A 25,085-nucleotide genomic window follows, 5' to 3' on the forward strand; every position below is an offset into this window, starting at 1 on the left:
TCCATCCATTCCCCTTGCTCTCATCCGTCCTTCTTTCCCTCAACCCCCCGCCCCCTTCCCTTCTCCCAGACCGCCCGCCCTTTCACCACCCCCTTGTATGGAGAGAGAGAGAGAGAGGGGAGAGAACCTGAGCCACCTTGCTGTTTTGGCCATGAACAAGGAGCAAGAGAACTCCACCCCGAAACCAGTTGCCCTGTCAGTGCACACACACACACACACACACAGAGAGAGAGAGAAAGACCCCCTACACACACACACACACACACAAAGAAAAAAAAAGCGGCTGCCAGTTGCCGAGCCCTCTTACCAATACACGCTCCCCTCACCTCAGCTCACCTTAGCTGACCTGCACTACTGCCCCACTTTACAACCGTCCCGTCTGGCGGCCCAACAAGCCAGGCTGATAATACTGCTCAGTGCTGGCTGGCGTTGGCGATGTACACTTGAAAGGAGCGGCCCTCCTTGTGCAGCTCGCCACGAGAGTGGACAGGGTGGGGCGTGGGGTGAAGGAAGGGTGAGCTCTGAACCCAAACCGAAAGGTAGCCAGAGGTCAACAAGAGATGGGCAGCGAGCAACGGCGGCAAGGGCCGTTAGCGGTCAGTGACTGGACAATCACACACCCACACACCCACATCCACCCCTCCTACCATCCCACCAGGGAGACGAGATGGTGGTGGTGTAGTGGTTGTAACATCTTGGTGGTGGGGGAGGGGTGGTGGAGTGGTAGTAAAATAGGGGCTGTGGTTTCTTGAGGACAAGGTAAGAAAGAAAGAAAGAAAAAGAAAGAAAGAAAGAGCCACTGCCACAAGGCAAGGCAGGTCGTGAGCCGAGGTGACTGTACCACCAAGAGATAGAGGGGTGTACCCTGTTGTGTGTGTGTGTGTGTGTGTGTGTGTGAGTGGCTGTGTGTGTGCGTGGCGCGCGCGCGGCTCGCTCGCCTGCTTCCTTGCCGACACTCTGTGCCCGCGGTCGCTCGCCAGTCGCTAACCAACCCCTGGCTATTGGCCGAAAATAGTAACAACGCCCAGACCGCGTGCGTTGCGCGAGGAGGCGGGGTGAGGGAGGAGGAGGGAAAGGGGGAGGGGACTTGAAGACACACACACACACACACACACACACCATCGACTGTTTTAATGGTGTCTCTCTCTCTTGCTACCCACCACCGACGGAAAACAGAGAAGACTGGCTGTGTGGAATCAAACACAAGAAACTCAAAACAAAAGCCCTGCCTCACCTCCTCCCTCTTTCACCTAATGACCGACCGCCCCCTACCCCCCCAATTCCCTCACCCCCACCCAAACGTTTACTTCTTTACGACGCAGTGTGAGCGTGCGTGGAACCAAGAAGGGGTGGGGAGGAGTTGGGGGGGGGGGGGGAAGCCAACTGTTACACACAGACACACACACACACACGCACACACACGCAATCGTGAGCTAATGTCCATAACGTTACACAACCTTTCACCCCCTCCAGGAAATAGACTGGGCCGGTCTGCGGGGTCACTTTACTTGGCGGCACACAGTGGTACGGGCCACCACGCATCAGTTGACCGCCAGCCTCTCAGGCCGCGCTGACGCTTCGCACGGCGCAGCACTGCCACTCGCTGAGAGCACGGGACAGTACAGGCTGGTCATTCGGCCACTCGCTTCGATCTTTGATTTGATCTGGTGCCGTGGCGGAGAGGCCCGACCCTTCAACCCTGGACTCGCCACATGTGTGTGCGGCTTTTGACTAGGTAGCACTTGGCGTGTGGCTTGTTGTGTTGTCGGACAAGGGAGTGAGGGGCGGTGGTGGGGGGGAACTGGCTTGTTCGCTTTGCGGTCTGTGTGTTTACAGAGGAGTTGAAGTAGTAGTTGTCCTCGGTCTGCCACCGGTGTCAGTGTAGGTAGCGTGTGGTCTGTTGGTACTTTGATCCTCACTTCGCTCTCCACTTAAACTTGCTGGTGGTGGAGGGTGAGGGGGGAAAATCCTACTTGCAGAATATAAGAGTTACGTAAAAAGCATGAACTGGAATTTGCTGACAGATTCAAAGTGACGTTTCGATTTGGACTTGGACACTTTACAGATTTTTTTTTCCACTTACCTTAATGATGTGTGACGACCTAAAGTGGTGACAGTTCAAAGATAACTTAGTGTCCGATTTTCTTTTTTTTCCCTTTCATTAAATCAAATCGTAGGTAAAGAGTTGGAATTAGCGGCAGGTGCTTCCCAAAAGCCGTACCCACAATTCTGTGAAGTGTCGCCATCTTTCTTGTTATTCTTTGTCCAGATGAGATCTTGAGAGCAGACTACAATTACATGAAGTGTCCGACACGATGTCGTCACGACGGAAACAAGGCAGGCCTCAGCAGAGGAAGACTCTGGACTCATGTGAGTACCCTGGACATGTTCCGTGGCCTGACCACAGCTTTTCCTTTCCAACTTATCTTGTGTTGTGTTGCTAACCCACGTGCTTAGAAAAAATTCGTCTGCTCTCGCATTCCGAATGAGACAATCCAAATGAGAATGGTTCGTATCGGAATACGATAGGTAGGGCTCGATTAAAAAAAATATATATATATAAAAAAAAGAATGAAAAAAAGAAAACTTATAACATATTGGTAACATGACAGAACCGCTAATATTAATAAATAAATAATGATATTGATGATGATAATAAAAAAAAAAGAAAGAAAAAAGGTAAGACAAGCAGACGATACAATTACGTTCTGTCGCGAGCACTTTGAGTTGACAAATGCAGATCTATTTTTCATCACACAGTCTTTGCTGTCAAGAATTCAGTCATTTTCTCCTTGATTGCTTCTTGGCCAATGAGTTTCTCAGGTAAGCTTGCGTTTCAATACTTTGAATACTTTCATTCACGACAAAACAAATCATTCATAAATAGGTGTGGACTGAGCAGCTCGCATGGGCATATTTTTTATTCATGAATGAATGAACCATTCTTGATTAGGTACAGATGCATAAACCAGTAGAATAGATGAATGAAACTAAATTTTTTGGGGAGTTGTGTAACTTCTGTTGTTTAATTAATTAGTAATTTTCTTCTTTGGTCATGTTTTTTCATTCGTACTTATGTCGCGCCAGTTTCAAGCTGAAGGTTACGAACCACATGGTGTTGAGTAATTCATAGATGCAGTTGACATTGAAACACTTCTGTGGGTCACAGTTCTCATGCTTAAATTGTTCGAAGGAAAGAAAGGACAAAGAAATGTAATGGAGTAACTTTTTTATTTTATTTTATTTTATTTTATTTATTGTAAAGCGCCATATGTGTGTGGACTTTTTTTTTCTCCCCTGTGGTGTAGTTTGATATGATCTCCACTAATTGACACAACAATACTGTATGTGTTCAGTGTCAACGTTTTTTTGTGTTTTTTTTGTTGTTGTTGTTTTGTGTGTGTGTGTGTGTGTTGTTGTTGTTGGTTTTTTGTTGTTTTTGTTGTGTGTTTTTTTTTTAACACCTTCCTCCACTTCTTTCTCCTCCCTACTCTCACCCACCTCTGAACACTGCGACTGTGAAGTTGTCGAGCGGCATCTCTTTACACCCCCCTCCTCCCTCCACCACCTCCTTTTTATTTCTTTCCCATATGTTTCTGTGTGTCTGCAGACTCATTTGTCAATATTAGGCACGGATAAAAAAAAAAAAATTAAAAAGAAGAAAAGTTGTTTGACAAACCAATAATGGTGTGCTGTTTATCACGAGATAATGGCTGGTTATTTAGGATATGACTGTTTAAACACCCCAAGCCAGCCATACGAGAGAGAGAGAGAGAGAGAGAGAGAGAGAGAGAGAGAGCATTGTTCGTTGCTAATGATGTTGCTTAAAACTAAAAAACTGAGGGTCGATTGTTGGTGCTGTTTGTTCCAGTTACATTATGTACCCACTTTGTCTTGTACTCAACATGTTTTCTCTGTCAGTTAGTTGGTTTGTAAGTGTTTGTGTTTGTGTATTGCATTTGAATTGCTGATGGTTTTTTAAATGTCAAATCTTCTTGTAAACAAATTTGTGATGGTAGTAAGTGATGACAAGTTTGTGATGGTGCTAATCTGATAACAGTTATGTGGTAGACAAAGAAAAGCTGTAAGAAACACAAACAACATCAAAAACAAATAAACAAAAACGTTAAATTATCATAAAAATATAGAGTTTTTCCATTTAATAAACATCAAACAAATGAAGCATTTGCTTAGCTATACTGGACAAATAGAAACCTTTCAAACAACCTTTTTCATTAACTTTAAAAAAGAAGCCAGTCTTTTAGATTCACAAACAAAAGAATTGCTTTTGGTTGGTATTCTTGCTGTTGATTTTTAGAATTATAATCAAAAGACTCAGTTGTGAAAATAAAGAAAACAAGTAAAAAAGAAAAGAAGAAGAAAAAAGCAAGAATGACGGAAAAAAAGGAGAGAAAAAGAACCAACCCATTTTGGTGCATGTTAAGGCAAGGAGTGGGACACATTCTGTCTGCCAGAAAAAATGGTAAGTCAAACATGCAAAGACGCCATCATCATAAGTCCAGAGTAGAATAAATGAGATCACACATGGAGCGGGAGAGAAATCTATTTCAAGTGATCTGCTGATAAAAAATAAAACAAAAAACTTTGAGTGATACTGATTGAGAAAAAAAATGTTTTTAACACCTCGCAGTTGAACGAAGACTCTTTGTTAAATCATTATTTATTTATTATTGGTTTGATTTGTGTCTTCTTTATTTCCGCATCCCATCTCTCTCTCTCTCTCTCTCTCTCTCTCTCTCTCTCTCTCCCTCTCTCTTCCTCCCTCTCTCTCTCTCTCACTATGTTACTGGATTTCCCCCATTTTTTTTCCTCCTTACTTATAGTTTGCTTTGATTTTTCAACTAACAAGTGTAAAGAGTCATGTGCATGTGCCTGTGCCTGTGTGTGTGTGTGTGTGTGTGTGTGACGCTTACACTTAACAGTGTAATTATTGCTATTTTTATCTATGTGGTTCTGTTCCATTTCTCTCTCTCTCTCTCTCTCTCTGTGTCTCTCAGAAACACACACACACACACACACACACACACACACACACACACACACACACACACATTGAAACACGCGCACTCAGGCACATACACACGAAGATTCTTCACTCTTGTTATCTGATTTTCAATTTTTGAAAATATTCATACTAATATCAAGCGCTGGTTACGCTGCGGTTTCAATGAAAAGTGATAGAAGCGTTGGTCAAATATTTCTCTCTCCCTGTTCACTCCAAATGGTCTTCTCTTGAATATTTTTTTTTGGAAATATACGCTTTATATATATATATATATATATCGCATTCCGTGAATCAATACGTCTCAGATGAAGTGGTCTTTTTTTTCCTACAAGACCTGCCAGTACAGGCCAGAGGCGTAAGGCATCATCTAACAGTCCACGAAAAGACGGACAATATTTTGTCCATCAGTAACCCTTGTCCGATACAGTTAGAATTTGGTTCCAGTGTGGGTACATTCCTCTCTCTCTCTCTCTCTCTCTCTCTCTCTTACACACACACACACACACACACACACACACACAAACTGAGCTGCAACACATGTCTTGAAAAAAAAAAGTTGATCTGTTCATGTTCTTCAACGTTATCTGTGACTCGTTTGGTTGCTGGCAACTGCCATGCAGTCGTCGCGCGCGAGTTCAATAATGTTGCAACTCTGTAGCAAAGAAAACGGTTAATCTTGTCTTGGGCGTCTTAAACTCGTCACTTCTGATAACTTGGAAAGAAAAAAAAATCGGGTCCGTCTGGGCTTTACATGGAGTTTATCGCTCTGCGTTTTGTTGCACTGATTACATGACTGTTGAAGTGTTCAATGCAACATTACGCGTTTCTCAAAGTCCAGATCTCTATCGCAACACCACATAACTAACGGTGAAATCGCTCGCGCCATCGCTTGCTATGTAAATGTTTTCAGGAAACAAACAGAAAAAAACAACAACAAACAAACAAAAAACAAGTAGATCCGAACAGAAGAAAAGTTAGATAAGGATGACTTTTTCCCCTCTTCTAAGTACAGGCCGGAATGTCACAGTGACATAACCGCTCCCCTACCCCTACCCCCACCTCTCCACACATACATCCTTGTGGTTGTGATAACTGACACCACATAGGACCGAGACACATGGGACTGTGCCGAATCTTGTCTCACTCCTCTCTCCCCCTCTCCCCATCCATCCACACCCCACCCATCTCATCCTCCTTTCTCTCTCTCCCTATCCCCCACCCCTCTAGCGTTGTGAGGAAGGAGTGTAACACACACACACACACACACACACACACACACACACGGGTGGTGGTGGGAGGGGTGGGGTGGGGTGGGGGGGGGGGTGTTTTCCCTCGCTGACAGAATATATTACAAGGGGGCGACCGAAAAAAAAAAACTATGAAAAGCGGAATTGATCGCTATGCTAGCAGGCGGGGAGGGAAGTGCATTGTTTGCACCTCTGCCACAGCACAGTGCACACTCCGTTCAGCGGTTAGGCCACCCGCCACCAGGGGGAGACACAGAGAGAGAGCGGGAGTGGGGGGTCTTAGTTTCGCTTGGCCAGGTATGGCGGTAAGTGCTTTGCGTCATTGTCTGTGATCTGACCACTGATACAGAGCTTGGTTTGGTTGGCTTGCCTAGCCTGGTGGGTGGTTGGTTGGTTGGTTAGTTAGCTGTGTGTGTGTGTGTGAGTGTGTGTGTGTGTGTGTGTGTGTGTGTGTGTGTGTGTGTGTGTGTGTGTGTGCGTGCGTCTGTGTGTGTGTGTGTGTGTGTGTGTGTGTGTGTGTGTGTGTGTGTGTGCTGCCTCCCAATTTAGGCCCACCGAAACAGTTTTTTGTTTGTTGTTGTCTTTTGAGGTATATGGAAACTGAAACTTTTGAGGGGTTGCCGTTTTGTTGCAAAATGGGCGTTGGAAACTTGATACTCGGAAGTTTGATTGTTTTATTTGTCCTTTCTTCACTTTTTATTTGTTTATTTGTGTGTTCTTTCACACACACACACACACACACACACACACACACACACACTCAAAGTAACGCACACACACACACACACAACAACACACACACACACACACACACACACACACACACACATGAACGCACGCACACACATGATTTTTTTCAAAATATCGTTGATTTTTCATAACGACGGAAGAGTCCGTTTGCCTGCATATCTGTTCCCACATGAGTCTATTCTTTTTAAAAAAATTTAAAAGTATATACCTTTATAGTTTATATGTTTATTTATGCTGATGATTATGTTAATTCTTGTTTAACTGAAATAGTAAGTACTCCATGAAATGAAAAAAATGAAGCCAATTTAGTGAGTTTATATATAGCTGACCATTCTTTCTCTTCTTGCACTACACTTTTTACATTGATATTATAATTTTATTTCATTATTATTTTTTATAACCTTTTCTCATTTATCATTAGTTTGTATCTTATAAGGAAAAAAAAAGGGGGGGGGGGGCGGGGGGAAGAAATGTTGCAAACAATTTTGCTCGGAGAGAGAGAGAGAGAGAGAGGGGGGGGGGGGGGCGGGGGGAAGAAATGTTGCAAACAATTTTGCTCGGAGAGTGAGAGAGAGAGAGAGAGGGGGGGGGGGGCGGGGGGGAAGAATTGTTGCAAACAATTTTGCTCGGAGAGAGAGAGAGAGAGAGAGAGGGGGGGGGGGCGGGGGGGAAGAAATGTTGCAAACAATTTTGCTCGGAGAGTGAGAGAGAGAGAGAGAGAAAGAGAGAATGTCTGAAAATATAACTTCAAGCTGTTGTTTGTGATAACTATATCTTCAGACAGGCATTTTAGTAAATGTGCATCTCTTATAAACTGATTTATTCTGGATTCCTGTGTTGTTGTTGTTGTTTTTTATGATCTATTTTAAATTGACGTTTTGACATTTTGAATGTCACAAGTACCGAGAAGGCAAGAATAACAAGCCATGAGTGTATAGAGCACAGAGGAACATAAGACATTGCAACGGTATGGATTTCTTTGTCGTATCAGTGAACAAAACAGGCTTATCATTGTTAAGATTGAGGTGATAAGCAAACTCTTGTGAAAAGGTTGATTTAGATACTCGTTTCTTTGTTGATTTTTTAATTTTTATTTTTATCTTATTTTTTTGTGTCTCTCTCTCTGTTTCTGTTAGAGTTTCTCTCTTCCCCCCCTCTCTCTATATATAATTGTATATGTGTGTTCATGCGTGCGAATGTGTGTGTGTGTGTGTGTGTGTGTGTGTGTGTGTGTGTGTGTGTGTGTGTGTGACTTCTTCCCGTATTTTGTCAGTCCTCATGTTCTTTGGGGTCTGTCTGTTCTACAGATTAACTGGAGTGAAAGGTGAAATAAGAAGACAAGAAATAGCTTAAACTGTTTGCGTTAGCTTGACAATGTCATCGACTTTTCCTACTTAACACACACACACACACAAACACACACACACACACACATACACACACACACAAACACACGCGCGTGCGCGCTCGTCAGATGCAAATTGTATGCAAAACACGGAGGTTGTAAGCAAAACACGGAGGTGGTGTTGCCATAATCCTCGTTAGTTAATTATGATAGGAATTCGATCTCACCAGTGTGAGTACGCCGCGACTTAGATGCACTCGTGCGTGTGTGTGTGTGTGTGTGTGTGTGTGTGTTCACTTTTTGGCTGTACCTGAACGATCTCATTTCACGTAGAAATTGTAATGACAATATCGGCCTCGAACTCGGGAGCCCATGGGAGGGTGGCATGGGGGTGGGGGGTGGGGGTTAGAAAGAAAGTGAGAATCAAGCTGAAAATGTTTTAATTGTCCGTGCTCTGGCCTTTAATAATAGGAGTGACGACAAAATTCAGTGTATGTAATGTGTACATCATTGAAGCATTTTCATCTCGCTTTAAGTGCTTGATATATGTGAAGTCATTTCAGCATTTAGAGAGACAGACAGACAGACAGAAACAGAGAGAGAGAAATTCCTCCTAATCTTGACATATCGTCACACACCCACACCTCTACACAACACTGACACGCAGACGTCCACACATACAAAAAAAAAAAAAAAAAAAAAAAAGTGTAAAGGGCAGCCGATCACGATTGTGTTACTGACCTACTTTATAGCAGTGACAGAAAAAAAAGAAGCAAAATAGGGGGCAGACCGGCCTCCTGTGGCGTGAAGAGGGCTTGTGACGGGCAGGGAGAGAAAATTGGACTGACCTAAAACCTAAAGGACAGTCGGTGGGCGCGCACTGCGCAGCGCACCACACGATGGCATACAGCCCTTAACAAACAACCACCTCTGATAAGAGAGGACACACAGGACAGAGTGAGTTGTGTGGGGATGGTGGTGGTGGTAGTGATTAAGTATGATGACCCGATTCGTGCACTGAAGAGAGGGAGGTTGGGAGGTGTGGTCATAAAAATATATCATAAAAGAACAGAAGGGGGTAGTGAGGTGTTTGAGCACGTTATACATTGGGAGCGGGGAATAGAAAAAGCAATAAAGAGGGGAGGAAGAGTTGGAGGGGGCGGGGGATGGGGGTGGGGGTTCTAATTTGTGCTCAACTGTTATTATTGCTTAGGAAGGGTTGGGAAAGTGGGGTGGGGGTGGGAGATCTAATTTGTGCTCAACTATTATTATTATTATTATGAGTAGTAGAAGTCGGGGGAAAAAGAACACCCCTCAAAAACGAAAGTTTGAACCACAAACAGAGGAAAGTGTAAACTACTTTTATTATGTCTAAACTATTCAGGCACTAACCACGATAACTACCTATGCTCTCCCATCTCACCTTATTGTTATTGTCATTGTTATTACCTTTCAAAAAAATAATAATTAAGAGATGAAATAAAGAAGGAAAAAAAGTGTAATCAGTTGAGGCAGGTTTCGAATTCACTATCATTCGCACAGTTGAGCAGACATGTGCTTTTTGTTGATGACGGGACAACCTCAGACAAAGAGACCCAAACAACTGTATGTTTGGTAACGCTTCAGACAGGCACGAGGGAGTAAAACGAGGATGTGTGTTTAGATAATGAAACTGACAGAGAATATGCTTCTCTTTAACTTTACAAACTCAACTCGAATTTAAATTTCTTTCAAAGGGAGATTAAAGCGAATACCTACATACTTTGGAGAATTTTCCACCAGGCCTTGAACGACGGAAATGTAAAGGTTAATCTTCGGGAATGACATGAAAGTGATAATAAGCGGTGAAATCTTATTAAAAGAGTTCGGTGTACAAGGTGTGCACGCGCGGTCCAGCAACTAATTCTAGATGTGTATCACGATATGTACAACGTTCACGTCCTGGGCACGCACGTTCCAATCCATGCAACTGGCTTCCGATATCATAAAGTCTGGTCCCCATGTATGCAGGCCTAGCTGGAGTAGGTGTACGGCAGAAGGGGGAGAGATGTGGAACATTCCAGACGGCAGGTCCATGCGTGCAGTTTCAGCTTAATGAGGCTGTGTTCCTCCCATCTCTGTGCCAGCATTCTCTGTGGGACTTAACGAAAGGGCAGACACAGGAGAGAAGTGTTTATCACAGATCGCCAACCTGGATATTCATAGCAGTCGACAGCAGTACAAAGAACAGAACAAAAAAGGTTGACTTCCAGGTCATGTACAGGGAAATGACCCGATTACCTAATTCTGTTAAGTTATTTCGGTGGTTTGATTGCAAGTATTACTTTCTGATACAGGGAATTGACCTGTACCTAAATTTGTTTAGATATTTAGGTGGTTTGATGGTTCAGTATAATACTTCTTGTTTCGTAAAATGACTGACTACGAGTGCTACGTTTTGTGATTGAAAATCCATAAGAAACGAAATAAGAAAAAAAAAAAAATCGCAGTTCATGAAATTTTCAGTGGACAGACAGGGATGGCTCGTGGAACTAGATGGTTTGGGGACACTGTCCCCCTACCCCTACCCTACCACCACATCCCTCCTATCTCTTTGCACCCCTCCACCATCCTCCCCCCCTCCCATTGACAGTAGTTGCTAGGCAGCGAGAGTGGCGGTCCACGTGCACAGTGACAGGAAAGGCCGCCAGAGAGTTGTGGTGTTGGCCTGACTGGTGCAGCTCCACGAGGAGAGGAGAGAACTGCTGCCAAGGACTGCAGGCACCAACCACAGCACCACCTTCATCAGACACACTACAGCTTTAGTGCTGTACACAGTGCTGCTTGTGGCAGGCTTGTTGTTGGTGCTGACGGTGGTGGGGATGGAGGGGGTGTAGTGTGTGGGTGTGGGAGGGGGGTGGGAAGGAGGCAACCACCACTACCACCTCCACCATGCCTGCAAGGGTGGCGGTCGGTAGTGGTGGTGGTGGATGGATGGAAAGCCCGTCTTAGCTCCCGATGGACATCATTGATTGGTTGGAACTGGCCCTCGGGCTGTCGTAGGCATGTCTGCCCTCACCTCCACCCATCCCCCCCCCCACCCCCACCCCTTCACACCCACTCCCCTTCCTCATCCCCACCACTTCCCCTCCCCCTTCCCCCAAGCCTCTTACCCCACTAGTACCATCACTATCCCCTCTCCCCTTTCTCTCCCCCGCCGCCCCCCTCCGCCCTCCTTTCTCTCCCTCCTTCCTCCGCTCTCCTGGCTTTCCGTTCCACTGTCATTTGCTTGCTTCCCATGCTCTGTGCTGTGGGCATTTGCGTCATTGCCGTATTGATTTTTATTGGTCAGTCGCCGACAACGCCCAAATGTCAGGCAAAGTAGCGTGTTGTGGTAGGAAGGAGTCAGGAAGCGAGCTGGTCTACGTATGGCTGGACGCTTGACCCCTGTCCGGTAACTCCCCCTCCCTCGCTGACCTGACTTGACCAGTGGTCAGTCAGTGGTCAGCCGATCGATTCGACCAGTCCCCGCCCCAAAGTAACGACACTAACAATGGTAAGGTGTGTGCCGCGCGTGCCGGATTTCGTTGGGTAATGGACAGGATTGATTGGTAAAAAGAACTTTCGGGCTCATCCTTACTTGAAACTCTTCTTCCTCTGTCTATTTCTGTCTGTCTGCCCCCCCCCCCCTCTCTCTCTCTCTCTCTCTCTCTCTCTCTCTCTCTGTGTGTGTGTTTTCAGGTCTTTCACTGCTACTGACTGGTACCATCTTCACAACCCCTAACATGGCAAATGACCAGCGTTCTTTGTAAATGTCACAGTACAAAATACAATGAATTCGACAGAACAATAAAAAAGCATATCAATTGCTGTCGTAATGTACACACACACACACAGACACACACACACACACACACACACACACACACGCTAAATATGTGACGGATATATCTCTCTCTTTTTCGTTTTTATTTTTGTTTTTTGGTTACATTGTAGCAAGAATTATAAACAAAAGAAAAGTGAGAACAATACAGCTGACAAATAGAAAATGAAAAGGTGCATGTGGTGGAAGGAAAAATTGGATCATCAATGAAAACAAAAAAGGAGGGGTGGGGGCAGTTATGTTGATTAATTAGAATCCTAAGCAGTCGTAAAATCCTAACCAGTCGTAAACAAAAACTTAAAAAAAAAATAAAAAAGATAAGGATGGTGATGGTAGTGGTTAAAAAAAAAAGGGGGGGGGGGGGGTGAACAAAAGGAGCAATGATAACCAATGTTCACTGTCAGTCTCGTTGATAGAGACATGGTTTGAACAAACGTCAGCGGGGAACGTTAAAAAAAAAAAAAAAAAAAAAAAAGTTTTGCAGGCGGCGATATTTGCCCACTACTTGTTTGACCGGTGGGTTCTAGTGTCACAGATTGTGGAGATAGAACATGATAGAGTCACCACACTGCCCTACTACACACACTGCACACACCCTCTACACTACTCCTCTGCTGATATCGCTATCTGAGAGAGAGGAGAGTCAGAGACAGAGCGAGAGAGAGAGAGAGAGAGAATGTGTGTGTTTTGCGGCTGCTTTATTCATGCCTTTATTACTCTTCGGTTTTCTCTGTTTTCTCTCGATCGGCCTATTCTCAAATGTTTGGGGAACGTAAACATATTCACTACCAACACTTTTTTTTTGTTGACAGAGGACATGTATTACTTATAACTGCTTCGTTTCAACCAAACATTTAATTTAAAAGCGTGTATATCTAAATCCTTTGTCACTTCTTAATTAGCCGAAAATGAATGTAAAGAGAAGATAAAACGCGTCGCCCAGAATGGAGTTCTGATCAGGATTTCATTAATCTTTGATGGCTGGAAAATACAAATTTTATTTTATTATATTTTAACTCTTTGCATGATGAATATAACGTTAATTTTTCTTTATGTTTGGACACACACTATCAACTTTTAGTTTGTTGTTGCTCTGTGTGTTAGTATATGATTTTTTTTAAAATTGTACTTCATGAGTTCCATTTAAAGATTTGTTTAAACAAAAACAGAAAACGAAAAATCCAGTTCTCTGACTTTAGCCAGTAGTTAAGTAGCCTTACAAACGTGTTTATTTATTTGTTTATTAATTGATTGATTGATTTATGTGTTTGTTTATTTATTTATTGCTTCGTGTGTTCCAAATTCAAGATCTGTTTCAAACCAAATATACAAAATGCCCAAATCTCAAAGTTTTGCCACCGACTGAGTCGCCGTACAAAGGCGTCGTTTTGCAAGGCAAGGCAAGACAAGGCTGGGCAAGGCAAGCCTTAGAGAAGCTTCGGGGTCCACATGTGGGTCACAGGCACGAGGCATTAGCGCTGAATGCGGTGACGGGTCATATCAGGAGCCCCAGAAACGTGTAGTTAGTCAGTCAGGTGCTTTGTGTGGCCCACACCATCCACCACGCCTGTACCGCTCAGGGCAGGGGAGGGGCGGGTCGATCAGGTCGACAGAGGGCAACGGTGCGGCGCGGGAACAGCACTGGCTAGCTTCTCCACCACCCACCCCTCCCCATCCCCCCCACTGCCCCGCCCATCCCCTCTCCACCCCCTGTGGCCTGATTCACCCGTTTATCGGTCATTGGCAGAGGGTCGGTCGGTCGGTCACAGGTAGTGATCAGACACGCTCGGTTTGCGTCAGCTTTTGTGGTGGTAGTGACGTGAGTGAAGTCCACGTGGAGTGGAGTGTGTGGAGTGGTTAGAGAGGGTGGGGTGGGATGGAGGGGGGGTCGGGGGGGGGGGGGGGGGGGGGGGTGGCAGAGCGGACACCTGTGGCCACGCGGGGAAGGATATGGTTTTAGTACAATATATGTTTTTTAACGGGTAGTATTGCCCTGGGAGTTGTATAATGTATGCCCTGTTAAAAAAGAAAGTTTATTTCAGTGGTTCATTATCCATTTCTAATAACAACTGCCTGATCAGACATGCGGAACCTATATAATATATGGAACACAATAGAATAGATTAGAATATGCCTTTATTACAAGGTGTACCGGGGTCACATTGGATATCAGTTATGTATCTATGTATGTAAATCTCTCTCTCTCTGAATATATATAAACGTAAACAACAAAAATCCTTCCAACCCACCCCGATCCGTCACGGAACTCAGTAGCCTTTTTCAGCATTGTGTTCATTTTTAGTATTGTGACCAGTCCATCTAACACAAGGACACATTACGCAGTAAACAGCGACCTTGCAGGAAGAATTGAGTCTAAACGACCAATTGACTGAGGCTCTTGAGGTAAAACTGTTCAGGGCTTGGGATATTGGAAAACGATCTTGCCCAAGCCAGGACGGCAAATAGCGGCATGCGCGCACCGCCTCGAAAGTCCTTCCTGATTGGTTCTGTTAGAGCTTGGACGTGAACGACTACCTGGAACCAACCAGTGAAAGCCGTCAAGATGGACACACACAGCTGCCGACAGACTCTCTCTTCTTGTCAGCGCCGCCACACCCCCACCACCCCCTCCCACACTTCAGACCGGTCAGTCAGCGATTTGAGCTCGCGCTCAATGGAGGTCAGCAGGTCAGTGCGGGCCACGCGCATTTGTAACATCACCCCAGCTGTTTGCGGTTACCGCACGCTTGGTTGCGTCCACTTTGCAATCCCCCCTCTGGCCTCTTTCCACGTGCCTTATGTCATAGGCCGGGGTCAGGACACAGGTCAGGGATGTTGTGACTGGCGCGCACTCCTCGTCCTGACCTCCAACTGAGGTCAGCGGTCGGCTTGGTGTGGGTGTTTGCTTGCCCAGTGGGCAGGAATAGAGGGTATGAGGATTACTGACCCTGTACGGTGGTGGCCTTCTTGTGGGTGTGTGTGTGTGTGAGTGTGTGTGTGTGTGTGTGTGTGTGAGAGTGTGTGTGTGTGTGTGTGCGCGCGCGTGCGCGCGCGTGTGTGTGCTTTCAGTGGGCGTAACCGTGTTTGTGTTAAGATTCTTTGGATGGCTATTAAGTTGATTATGGTCAGGTGTGCGTCACGAGTGTGGTGCTTTTAACGCTGGCAGTGTTTCGCTGTGGGTGTTTTCAGCGGCAAGACTGATGGATGTTAATAGATAACATCATGTTCGGCAAGAGCCAAGACAACAAAACGAGGCACAAAATGTTCCTGTTAATGCGCGCGTGCGCATATAAACACAAGCAAATATACTTAAAGAGAGAAGAGAGCAGACTGACAGTGGAAATCATTGTAGAAAAGGCACAGAAAATTGAGCATAATTACGACAGAACAACACACAAGAAAGAGAGAAAATCTTATATTAGACAGACAGAACACATCTAACAGAAAACGAAAAATAGCGAGAGCGAGAAAAACGACACACAACAACAAAAGAACAACGGGAAAAAAAACGAAACAAGAAAACAAAACAGAGTTGTAAATCACGTTGAGATTCCAGTTCCAAGTACCGACCTCATGCTGAAGTTAAAACCAGCTCGGGGCTTGAAACGGAGGCCTGTTCATAGACTCCATCGTATAAATCAAGTATCCAAAAGGTCATAGACGTTTCGCTATGAATTAAACTCCTAAGGCGGTCCTTGTGACGGATCCAGATTTGCATTTATTGGAAGTTCGCTTATTTCGTATAATCTGTTTTCTTTCGTGTTCACCGTCTCCTTCCTTGTCAGTTCAGATGCCCGTGCAGATGTTCATGGGAAGCTTGCAAGAGCTGTATTCTTTGTTTGAAAAGTTCTCTCTCTCTCTCTCTCACTCTCTCTTCTTTCCACTTTCATCAGTTATGCCCGTATCATCTTTTCTCATTCCCCACCCCATTTTCCCCAACTTGCCACTACACCCCTGCTCCATTCAACGTGAACATAGGTGCTCAGTGTAGCAAGCCAGCCCAGCAGCCAGCCACTGCCTCTTGACAAGCCAGCTCCCTCACGTCTCATCAAGCACTCTGTCGTCCGTGAGCGGCGCGGGATTGCGTGTTTCAAAGCAGGGGGGCAGGCTGTTTGTTGTGGCTTCATTATTCATGGGGCCTGCTGGCCGGCCGCTGTCCGTCCCCCCCTCCCCACACCCCCTCCCCACCTTCTCCCCCGCCCCCACTGCCCAGGGATAGCTTACCCATTCCTCCCCCTGCTCCCCTATGGTCAGTCTGCATCATTCATGGGCCCCAGTCACCGAACCGTCTCTTTCTCTCTCTGTGTGTTCATCCTCCGCCAACCAGTACAATACAACCCCGCCTCCGTTCTCACGATCTCTCTGGGGTCCAGTTACTTCTGTTGGTGGTCAGTCAGGTGGCAGCGGCCCTCAATGTAGCAGTCAGGACAGTGGTCTGAGCGGTGGTGGTCTTTGCAGTAAATCGTATATGCATTTTTTTTTTTTTTTTTTTTTTTGTCCTTTGCGACAAATGGTATATGCAGACCTATTTTGCCCTTGCAGTAAATCATACATGCAGAGCTTTTTGTCCGTTGTGGCAAATGGCCCTTGCAGTTGGATCTTTTTGCCCTCATAGCAAACGGAATATTTTTATTTTTTATGTTCCGTATTATCATAGGGACGTTTAAAGACAATCCGCTGGTTGCAGTTAAATATTAAAGGTACCACAGCCTTTCGTGACCATCGGGGCAGGGAATTCATTTTCGGTATTTATGGCTCGTCATTGTTGAAAGGCGGGGTCCAATTTTCTCCTTCCGATGTTTTAACCATCCCGGGCCGAAGTCAGGCGCCCATTCAAACCTGGGTAGAGGGAGATGAATTCGGAGTAAAGTGCCTTTCACAAGGCCACAACACCATGCCGAAGTCAAGTCCAATTCTGCCATTGCGCCTCATAATGGCTACAGTAGGAGCAGCTTTATCGTGTCATACATAAAGTAACAACCCAAAGGCCTCAGCAGCAGAATGCACATGTAGCTAGGTGGCGCATATATGTAACTGTGCGGTGCCGAAATGATGTCCATTTGCACTATCTAGGTAGATTTCCGGGTGGACTCTCGACAAAAGTGATACATCCTAACTGGAAGACGAATAAAACCTTTTGAGCAATTACAGTTATCTTCTTCGTCTTCTCTTCTCCTTTTCCTCTCCCTCTCTCTATCCCACACACGGCTTCTCTTACCTCTGAACAAAAATTATTTCATAATGTATTCTTCATAATTCTCTCTCACTCACTCTTAAACACACACACGCGCGCGCGCACACACGCGCGCGCGCACGCACGCGCGACGCGTACATACTTACCTACGCCTGCGCGTGCACGTACACACCTATGTCTCCACCCTTCTCTCTCTCTCTCTCTCCAATTCCTGCAGCTAAAGTGGTGTGTGTGGACCACCAAGCGTGCAAACCAGATAGGGCCGAGAGGGGTGTAGTGGGGAGATACGGGGTGGAGAAAAAATCGGGGCGGGGGGAAGGGTGAGGAGAGGGGATGGTGGAGGACGGGACGAAGAAGTTCTTTTTTGGGGTGGGAGGGAGGGGGGGGGGGCAGTCCAGAGAGAACATCCAGTTATCTGATAATTACTTCCAGCTGAAAAGGCAAGGATGTCTGCACCGCCTGTATGGTCTCATTCATCGTGAACACCCCGCAGGCCAGTACCCACTGACCCTCCCACATCCCACCCTTCAACCCCCACCTAACTCCTCCTCCTCCTCCCTCTCTCTCCTGGTCCAACTTGAGCCTACGTGGCCAAACTGTGGCCTTGGCCTGAGCTGACCTGCAGCTCAAAACTGACCACCACTGTGGGGTCTCCTCCACTCCCCTCCCTTTCCTACTCTCCTCCCCCCCCATCCCCTGTCTGCTGTATCTCCCCCCTTATCTTGCGTCCCCCCTCCACGTCCTTTCAGATTCCTCCTTGTCTGTTCTGCGCTAGCTTCTCCTGTGGGTTTTAATCTGATGTTTAATCATCAGATAAACTACTTTTAGTGACAGAATAGTCAGAATGATGATTGTGGTCGCTAAGGACGAAGAAGAATCATGGACACCGCTTATTGTGTGCCTAGAAATAACGTTTGGTGGTTGAAACAATCTTCTTTTCGAAAACAAATTATAGATGCACATATAAGCAGGCAAGAGCAACAACAAGCTAACAGCTTTTATCGTGCACAAGAAACAACATGGCCAGGTTTATGGGATGGGTGATTAATAACAACACAGAATTGTGTAGTATATTATATATATATATATATATATATATATATATGAGTGTGTGTGTGTGTGTGTAATATGCGATTATTGTAATTTGTATATAAAATTTTCATGTGATCTTTAAATACAACAATCATCATTGTCACAGCCTTGATATTTATCATGGACTTGCCATTACTATTTTTGCGTATGAATGACTGGTGCGAAAGCGCTCTGGTTTGTCTCTGCACAAGATTCAGCGCTATATAAATACCATTATTATTATTATTATTATTATTACATCTAGATCATTTGATGGGATTTAGAAATAGAAAACAAACTTGAGAATGAAAGGCAGGGTATCCTATCAGTAAAACATCGAAAAGATGAAATATAGTCATGTCTCTGTACACTCCAAATCGATCCGATTCGAATTGTTCAGACCAGCAATGCATGTGTGTCAATCTGGAAAGCACAGAGGTACCTACCCTGTGACGAAGTGTGGGTAAAAATGGCGGTTTGACTCGTGTAGCCACAAGCGCAGGAATGTGGTGCATAACAAGAAGGGTGGATTTGTTTTTATTTGCTTGATCTCCATTGAGTACACTGCATGTTGTAGAAATTGTTCGCTCTTTTATTCCACCTTTGCAGCACAGAAGTGTACATTTTCTGACAGCATTTAGCTAACTACTGTCGTTTCTTCCTCATTCACTGCATGTCATTGCTGTGTTGCCGTTATTTCCAACCGGCATTTAATGGTAATGATGTGGTGCATTTGCTATCTAGAGATGCCCTTTGTGCATAGCTAGGCTATTAAAGACACGATTACATCATATTGCTCAAACAATATAAAATCACACACCAATGAGCGATAAATTTTTGTTTTATGGGTTTGCCAAACCAAATGGCAGGGGAGAGAACTTTGAATGCACGATGAAGGAATTTAGAAAAGGAAAGTGAGCTGCAATGAACTCGCGACTATTGCTTAAAAACAAGCGTAAAATGAGTCATGATTTGTCGATAACGCTGTCACGTGAGATGAATTGCTGAAAGAGATTTATCGATTTTTATTTACCACTAAAACATCATTGTATTTTTAATCAGCAGTGATTTTTCCTTAAGTACCATACACGCAGCAGATGTACAACAAATCTCTCAGTTCCTTCCACACACAAGCACAACAACTTGGTATGTAATTCTGTCGAAGGATATTGTACTGTGGATGGACACACACACATACATAAACAAACAAGTTGATCAGCTGATCATGCAATCGTGAAAATTACTGTAAACTGGACTTCAGTATAATGTCTTCTGACGCGATTGAAGACAAATGTTTCATCTCTCTCTCTCTCTCTCTCTCTCTCTCTCTCTCTCTTCTTTAGTGAAAATGTGCACATGTGCTTTCAATTACTGACTGGTCCATATTGGCGAGAAGAGAGCTAAACCAGAGAGAGAGAGAGAGAGAGAGAGGGGGGGGGGGAGGAGGAGAACAAAAGCACCTTCGATGTTACGGCAGCAGTAGTATGATAAAGACGAAAAGCATGGCCAAGCTTTTACTATTGATTGACAGACGTCTTTTTGCGGATAGTATCCCTGGCTTTCTTGGTCAGTTTCAGATGGCACCAACACCACCACCGTCACCTCCCACCCCCACCTCTCCACTGCCTTTCCCCTCTCTTCCCAAACACCTTCCTCTCACGCCAGTCACTTGCGTCCTTTGCGCTCTGAAAAACAACAACAACAACAACAAAAACACCCACCCACACAGATTGACCCCTCTAAATTTCTGTTGAGCGTGAACCGCTGATTACCAGCTGTTAAAGGCTAATTGTCGCTTTCAGTGGGGTTATAGGCAATATGAGATTGAATTACAGACCTTGTGGACAAGCACATCAAAGGCAAAGTCTGGCCAAAGAGAGAGAGAGAGAGAGAGAGAGAGAGAAAAGGAGGGGGAAGGGGCGAGGGTGGAATAAGTAACGGCGCGTAAAACGGCATAATTAGCCAGGGCTACAAACAGGGGAAGATAATTATGACACTGGCCAAAGGACCGGCGTTATACGGGGAGGGGGAACAGGGAAAGCAGGGGGGTGGGAGGAGGCGGGAGGACCAAGGGGTTATTAGGAGTGTGGGTGGGTGCGTGGGTGGGGGTGAGGGGGAAGAGAAGTGGTCAGACAGGCGTGGCTGTAAATTACGGTCCGCTTTAGCTGTCTGGAACCTACCATCCATCATGAGATGATCGTCCACAGTACAAGCGTACCATGAAGGGAAGGAGGGGGTGGGGGTCAGACAGACCCATCTCCCCACGCGCTCTACGTCACCATGTACCAGGTCACTGGCCAAGTGGTCATGTTACCTTTTCATGCCTTAGGCTATTAATACCGTATAATTATTGTAACAGTTTTTCTTAAAATTCTATTTTGATTTGGTTTAAACAAGATTGTAATGCTATTTCGTCATGACCTGGTCACGGAATTAAGCATTTTCAAATATTTTCAAATAAAAATGAAGCCGATGCATGTATATGCATTAAGGCTGGAAGCAAAAAAAACAACCCCCCCCCCTCCCCACCACGCCTTCCTTCCCCCCCCCCCCCCCCCCCCCCCCCCCGCGCCCCCCAAATAAGCAAAACAAAACAAAAGAACCCACCGCAACGTTTTGTGCCAGTATGGAAGACCGCTGGTGTAAGCAAATTGTGTTTTCATCCATAACCTGTTCACAGAATTGAGCTTGTCAAAAAGAAATTAACTCAAGCTTAGAGATGCAGCTGCTCCGGCAAAAAAAAAAAGAAAAAAAAAAAGAAAACCTATTAAAGCCAAGGGGGTGATATGGGGAACAGGGGGTGGGGGAAAGTTTCGCGTAAAACAAAGTTAACCATTACAAACCCGCAGCTCAATCTAAACTGGCGAACTCTCACTTCGGTTTCATTACACAGATGACTTTTTTCCGCCACCCCTCAGCCTCTCTTTCTTTCTTTTTCTTTTTTTAACGTGAAATGGAACATATGTTAATGAAAACCAACTGGCAACCGCTGAAAGGAACTCCCTCTGATCTGACGGAAACTTATTTGCCAAGTTAGTTTTCACCATGTTCTCACGCTAAAATATTAATCTAAAGCCGGGATGTGGGTGGGTGGGTGTGCGCACGCACGCGCGTGTGTATACGAGTGCGCACGCGAACATGTGCGTCAGTGATCCCGGTGCCTGGACATGAAAGATCTCCAGACTTAGTGTATGTGTGAGTGTGTGGGCGCACGCACGTGTGCATGCGTGTGCAGTGACTGGGCATGGATGATGTGGAGACTTGCTACTAGCGTGGTGGTGTTGACTGCGCAACCGACGCCAAACTGAGGGGCTTGAGTGCCCAGACTTGGCCTGATAAATAATTTAAAAGCCACGGTGTGTGAGTGTGCGCATGCACATATATATACGTGTGCGGGTACATGTGCGTGCACGTGTGTGTGCGGTGACTGGACACAGGGAAGATCTGGGAGACTTGCGCAACCGCTGCGTAAATGAGGGACATTAGCGTCCGGACATGGCCGGATGTGTCACAGCGGGAGAGGGTGTCGTGGCGAGAAGGGGCCGACGTGTAATTAATTAATTATCCAGATCAATCACTGAGCAAGCCGGCCCCTGCACCGACCTACCACAACCAGGAAGACTTAAAACTGTTCCTCCGTGTACGTGTACGTATAGAGCTATGCTCTCCAGTGCCTCGGCCCCTGGATAGTGTGTGTGTGTGTGTGTGTGTGTGAAGTGCCAGTTTTGCCCTTCGGCCCTTCCAACTTGCACTATTTTTATCTACCATAGCCACCCAGACCCCTCTCTCCCTCTGTGCCTCGCAGGTTCTCTCTCTCTCTCTCTCTCTCTCTCTCTCTCATTATTTTATCTTTTTAACTAACCCCGACGGGGGGATGTGTTCGTTCGTGGCTGTGTTGTTGCGGAACGAACGAAGCGCTGAGGAAGGCTAGCTTTAAATGACCTTACAGAGAGAGAAGGAGGACACAAGACAACGCCCCCATCCACCTCCACCAACCCGCCCTCTCAACCTCCTCACCAACACCCCTTCCTTTCTTTATTCTCACACACTCCCTTCCACCCCCCACACCCCCCGCCCCCCCGTCCCCTCCTCCCCGAGAGGCCTGTCAAGTGGCCAGAAAACGTGTGGGGTTCTGTCGGGGATAAAAGCCAGCTGGCCACAGATTGCGTTTTGGCCGGCCCCTACAAGGTGACTCATGGGTCGGTGGGTTAGGTCTGGTTGCGCCAGCATTCATAACAGGACAGCTGCCTCCACCATATCGGGGGAAGGGGGAGAAGGGGAGGGGGGAAGAGGAGGTGAAAGGCAGGAGGAGATGGAGGTGGTGGGGAGGAGATATCATGGGAGGGGTTGGAGAGGAGGGGTGGGAGGGGCCGAAAGAAAGAAAGAAAAAATGAGGGGTGGGGGTTAGGTGAAGTTTAAGACGGTTGAGAAAGTGTGAATTGTGGATCAGAGATATTTTTGGAGGGGGTGGGGGGGGGGGGGGTAGTCTTCAGGCTGGTCACAGGAGCGTATAACTTGCCCTCCCTCCCTTTTTTTTGACGAGGATATTTTAAAATGTTTTTATCATAAAGGAATCTCCAGCTATGTTTTTTTGTGACCTAGGTCGTCGGGTGACGACATGAATACAACTGGCGGTGTTGTCCTAGACCCTGGAGAGAGTGGAGGGAGAGGAGTTATGGTGTGGCGGGTTGGGGGCGGGGGGAGGGGGAGGGCTTACAGTCGTGTCCCCCGAAGTGGTGTGGTGTGTGTTGCTTGCTGCATTGCCATGTGTCAGCGGGACAGACTTTATGACAACAATAGGCCAGTGATTGTGTGTGTGTGTGTGTGTGTGTGGAGGGCCCCATAGTCCTCGTCCCCCAGTCATTATTGTGCAGCGTAGTGGTGTGCCTGGCGCTGCCCTCTCTTTCCTCTCTCTCACTCTCTCCACGTCCTTTGTATACCTCTGCCTTGCATTCTGCACATGGTGCACCTCCTCCACCCCCATACACCTTCCCTCTACATCCCTCATCACCAGCCGTCATCATTCACGCTCTCTGCGCAGCCCAGTCATCCAGCCAGCCAGCCAGCCAACCAACCAACCAAACCACCTTGGGTCCAGCTCCCTCCCCTCTCCCTACAATAACTCACCCCCAATCTTTCCCTAATTACCTACCCCCTCCCCCTCTCCCTCCCACCAGGAACTGTGAGTTGTCCTTGCTTTGCTGCTGCTGTAATAGAAGGGAGCTGTCCCAGATAAAGCGCAACAACACGGAACACATGAGGCTGAAAACACTAGGGGGTGGAGGCGGGTGGTGGTGGTGGGTGCTTTGGCGGGCCTTGATGATTGTGTGAGCACTTTTCGGGGTGGGTTGGGGGAGGATGGGGGAGGGGATGAGATGGAGCGGTTGGGTCAAGATAGTGGGTGGGAGAGAGGTAACGGGTAGGGAGGGGTGCGGGTGAAGAAGAGGTGTATGGAGGTCTGGAAGGCTCTTGGAAGGAGAGAGAGAGGGGTTGTGGGGGAGGGGGAGGGTTAGGGGGTGGAAATAGAGGGAGAGAGAGAGGCTTGGCTCCATATGTTGCTGGCTATTCACAGCCCCCTGGCCTGGGAAAGCACTTCTGACGGCTCTCAGCACGACATGCTTGGCTGAGTCTTCACTGACGATCATTTTGTCGAGAGGGCCATGTGAAGAGATAGAGAGAAAGAAGGGGTGGAGGAAAGAGAGAGAAGGGAGACGGGAGAAGCAAAGCTGCAAAATGGAAGGAGGCCTGAGCGGCCTGGGTCAGACGAGGCCGATGGGGTGGGGGGTGGAGGAGGTGTGGTGGTTGAAGGAGCAATGAGGAAGGAAGAAAGAAAGGGGTGGAGGTTGGGGGTAGGGTGGAGGAGGGAAAGTCAGAACACAGTTTCGGAAATCTGGTCTCTCATTGGTCAACCCACTCCTTTCTCCGCCTGGTGTTGTCGTCGCAATCACCCCTACCCTCTCAACCCTTTCCCTTACCCTTACCCCGGCCACTAGGTCAGCAGTGGAGCTTGCTTGCAATGTGGCGACCCACCCCAACTCCTACCCCCTACCCCCTTAGCCCAGGGGTAGCAAAACAAACATCACCCACCCACCCCACCATCAGCACCCACCCCACCACCCCTTGTGTTTGTCCCCTCGAAAGCACTTGAACAAGTCCGTACCAGGTCCTCTGTCCCAAAGGGTCTTAACGGGGTGTCTGGTGACGACGGCATTAGACCCCCACCTTCCTCCTCCGCTCTACCCTCACCCCAACCACACACATACGCCACAACCGCCTTTGAGGGCCAGTCAGGCATAAGGGGGTGGAGGTGGGTGTCGGGGTTGACGGAGGGGTGTGGTAATAGTTAGCCCAGACTGCACAACAGGTTTTAATGGCTCGCTTGCCCAGCCAACCCCCCACCCCACCCACCCCTTCTCCCTTTATACCCGCCCACTTCACCTTCTGACAACATCCGGGCACCTCAGGATATCACCTTTTTGTTGGGCGGCATGGTGGCTCGTTCGATCAGTCTTTGTACAGGACCGCCACAGTTCCTGTCCAAGCAGGAATTCGGTTGAAACCCCCCTACCCCCTTTCACCTCCCTCGCCAC

At 46.7% G+C, this 25,085-nt stretch overlaps 1 protein-coding gene across 1 annotated transcript in view; it reads left to right on the forward strand.

Moving 5' to 3' along the window:
• Positions 1–1,389: 1,389 nt before the first annotated feature.
• LOC143281664 (BCL11 transcription factor A-like) overlaps positions 1,390–25,085 on the forward strand; it is an 88,444-nt gene continuing 64,748 nt past the window's right edge. Inside the window, exons 1-2 of the mRNA XM_076586911.1 lie at positions 1,390–1,735; positions 2,270–2,370. Of these exons, the coding sequence (XP_076443026.1) occupies positions 2,316–2,370 (55 nt within the window). The 5' untranslated portion in view covers positions 1,390–1,735; positions 2,270–2,315. The remainder of the gene's footprint in view (positions 1,736–2,269; positions 2,371–25,085) is intronic.

Source organism: Babylonia areolata, chromosome 4, assembly GCF_041734735.1.
Source record: "Babylonia areolata isolate BAREFJ2019XMU chromosome 4, ASM4173473v1, whole genome shotgun sequence".
NCBI lineage: Eukaryota > Metazoa > Mollusca > Gastropoda > Neogastropoda > Buccinidae > Babylonia > Babylonia areolata.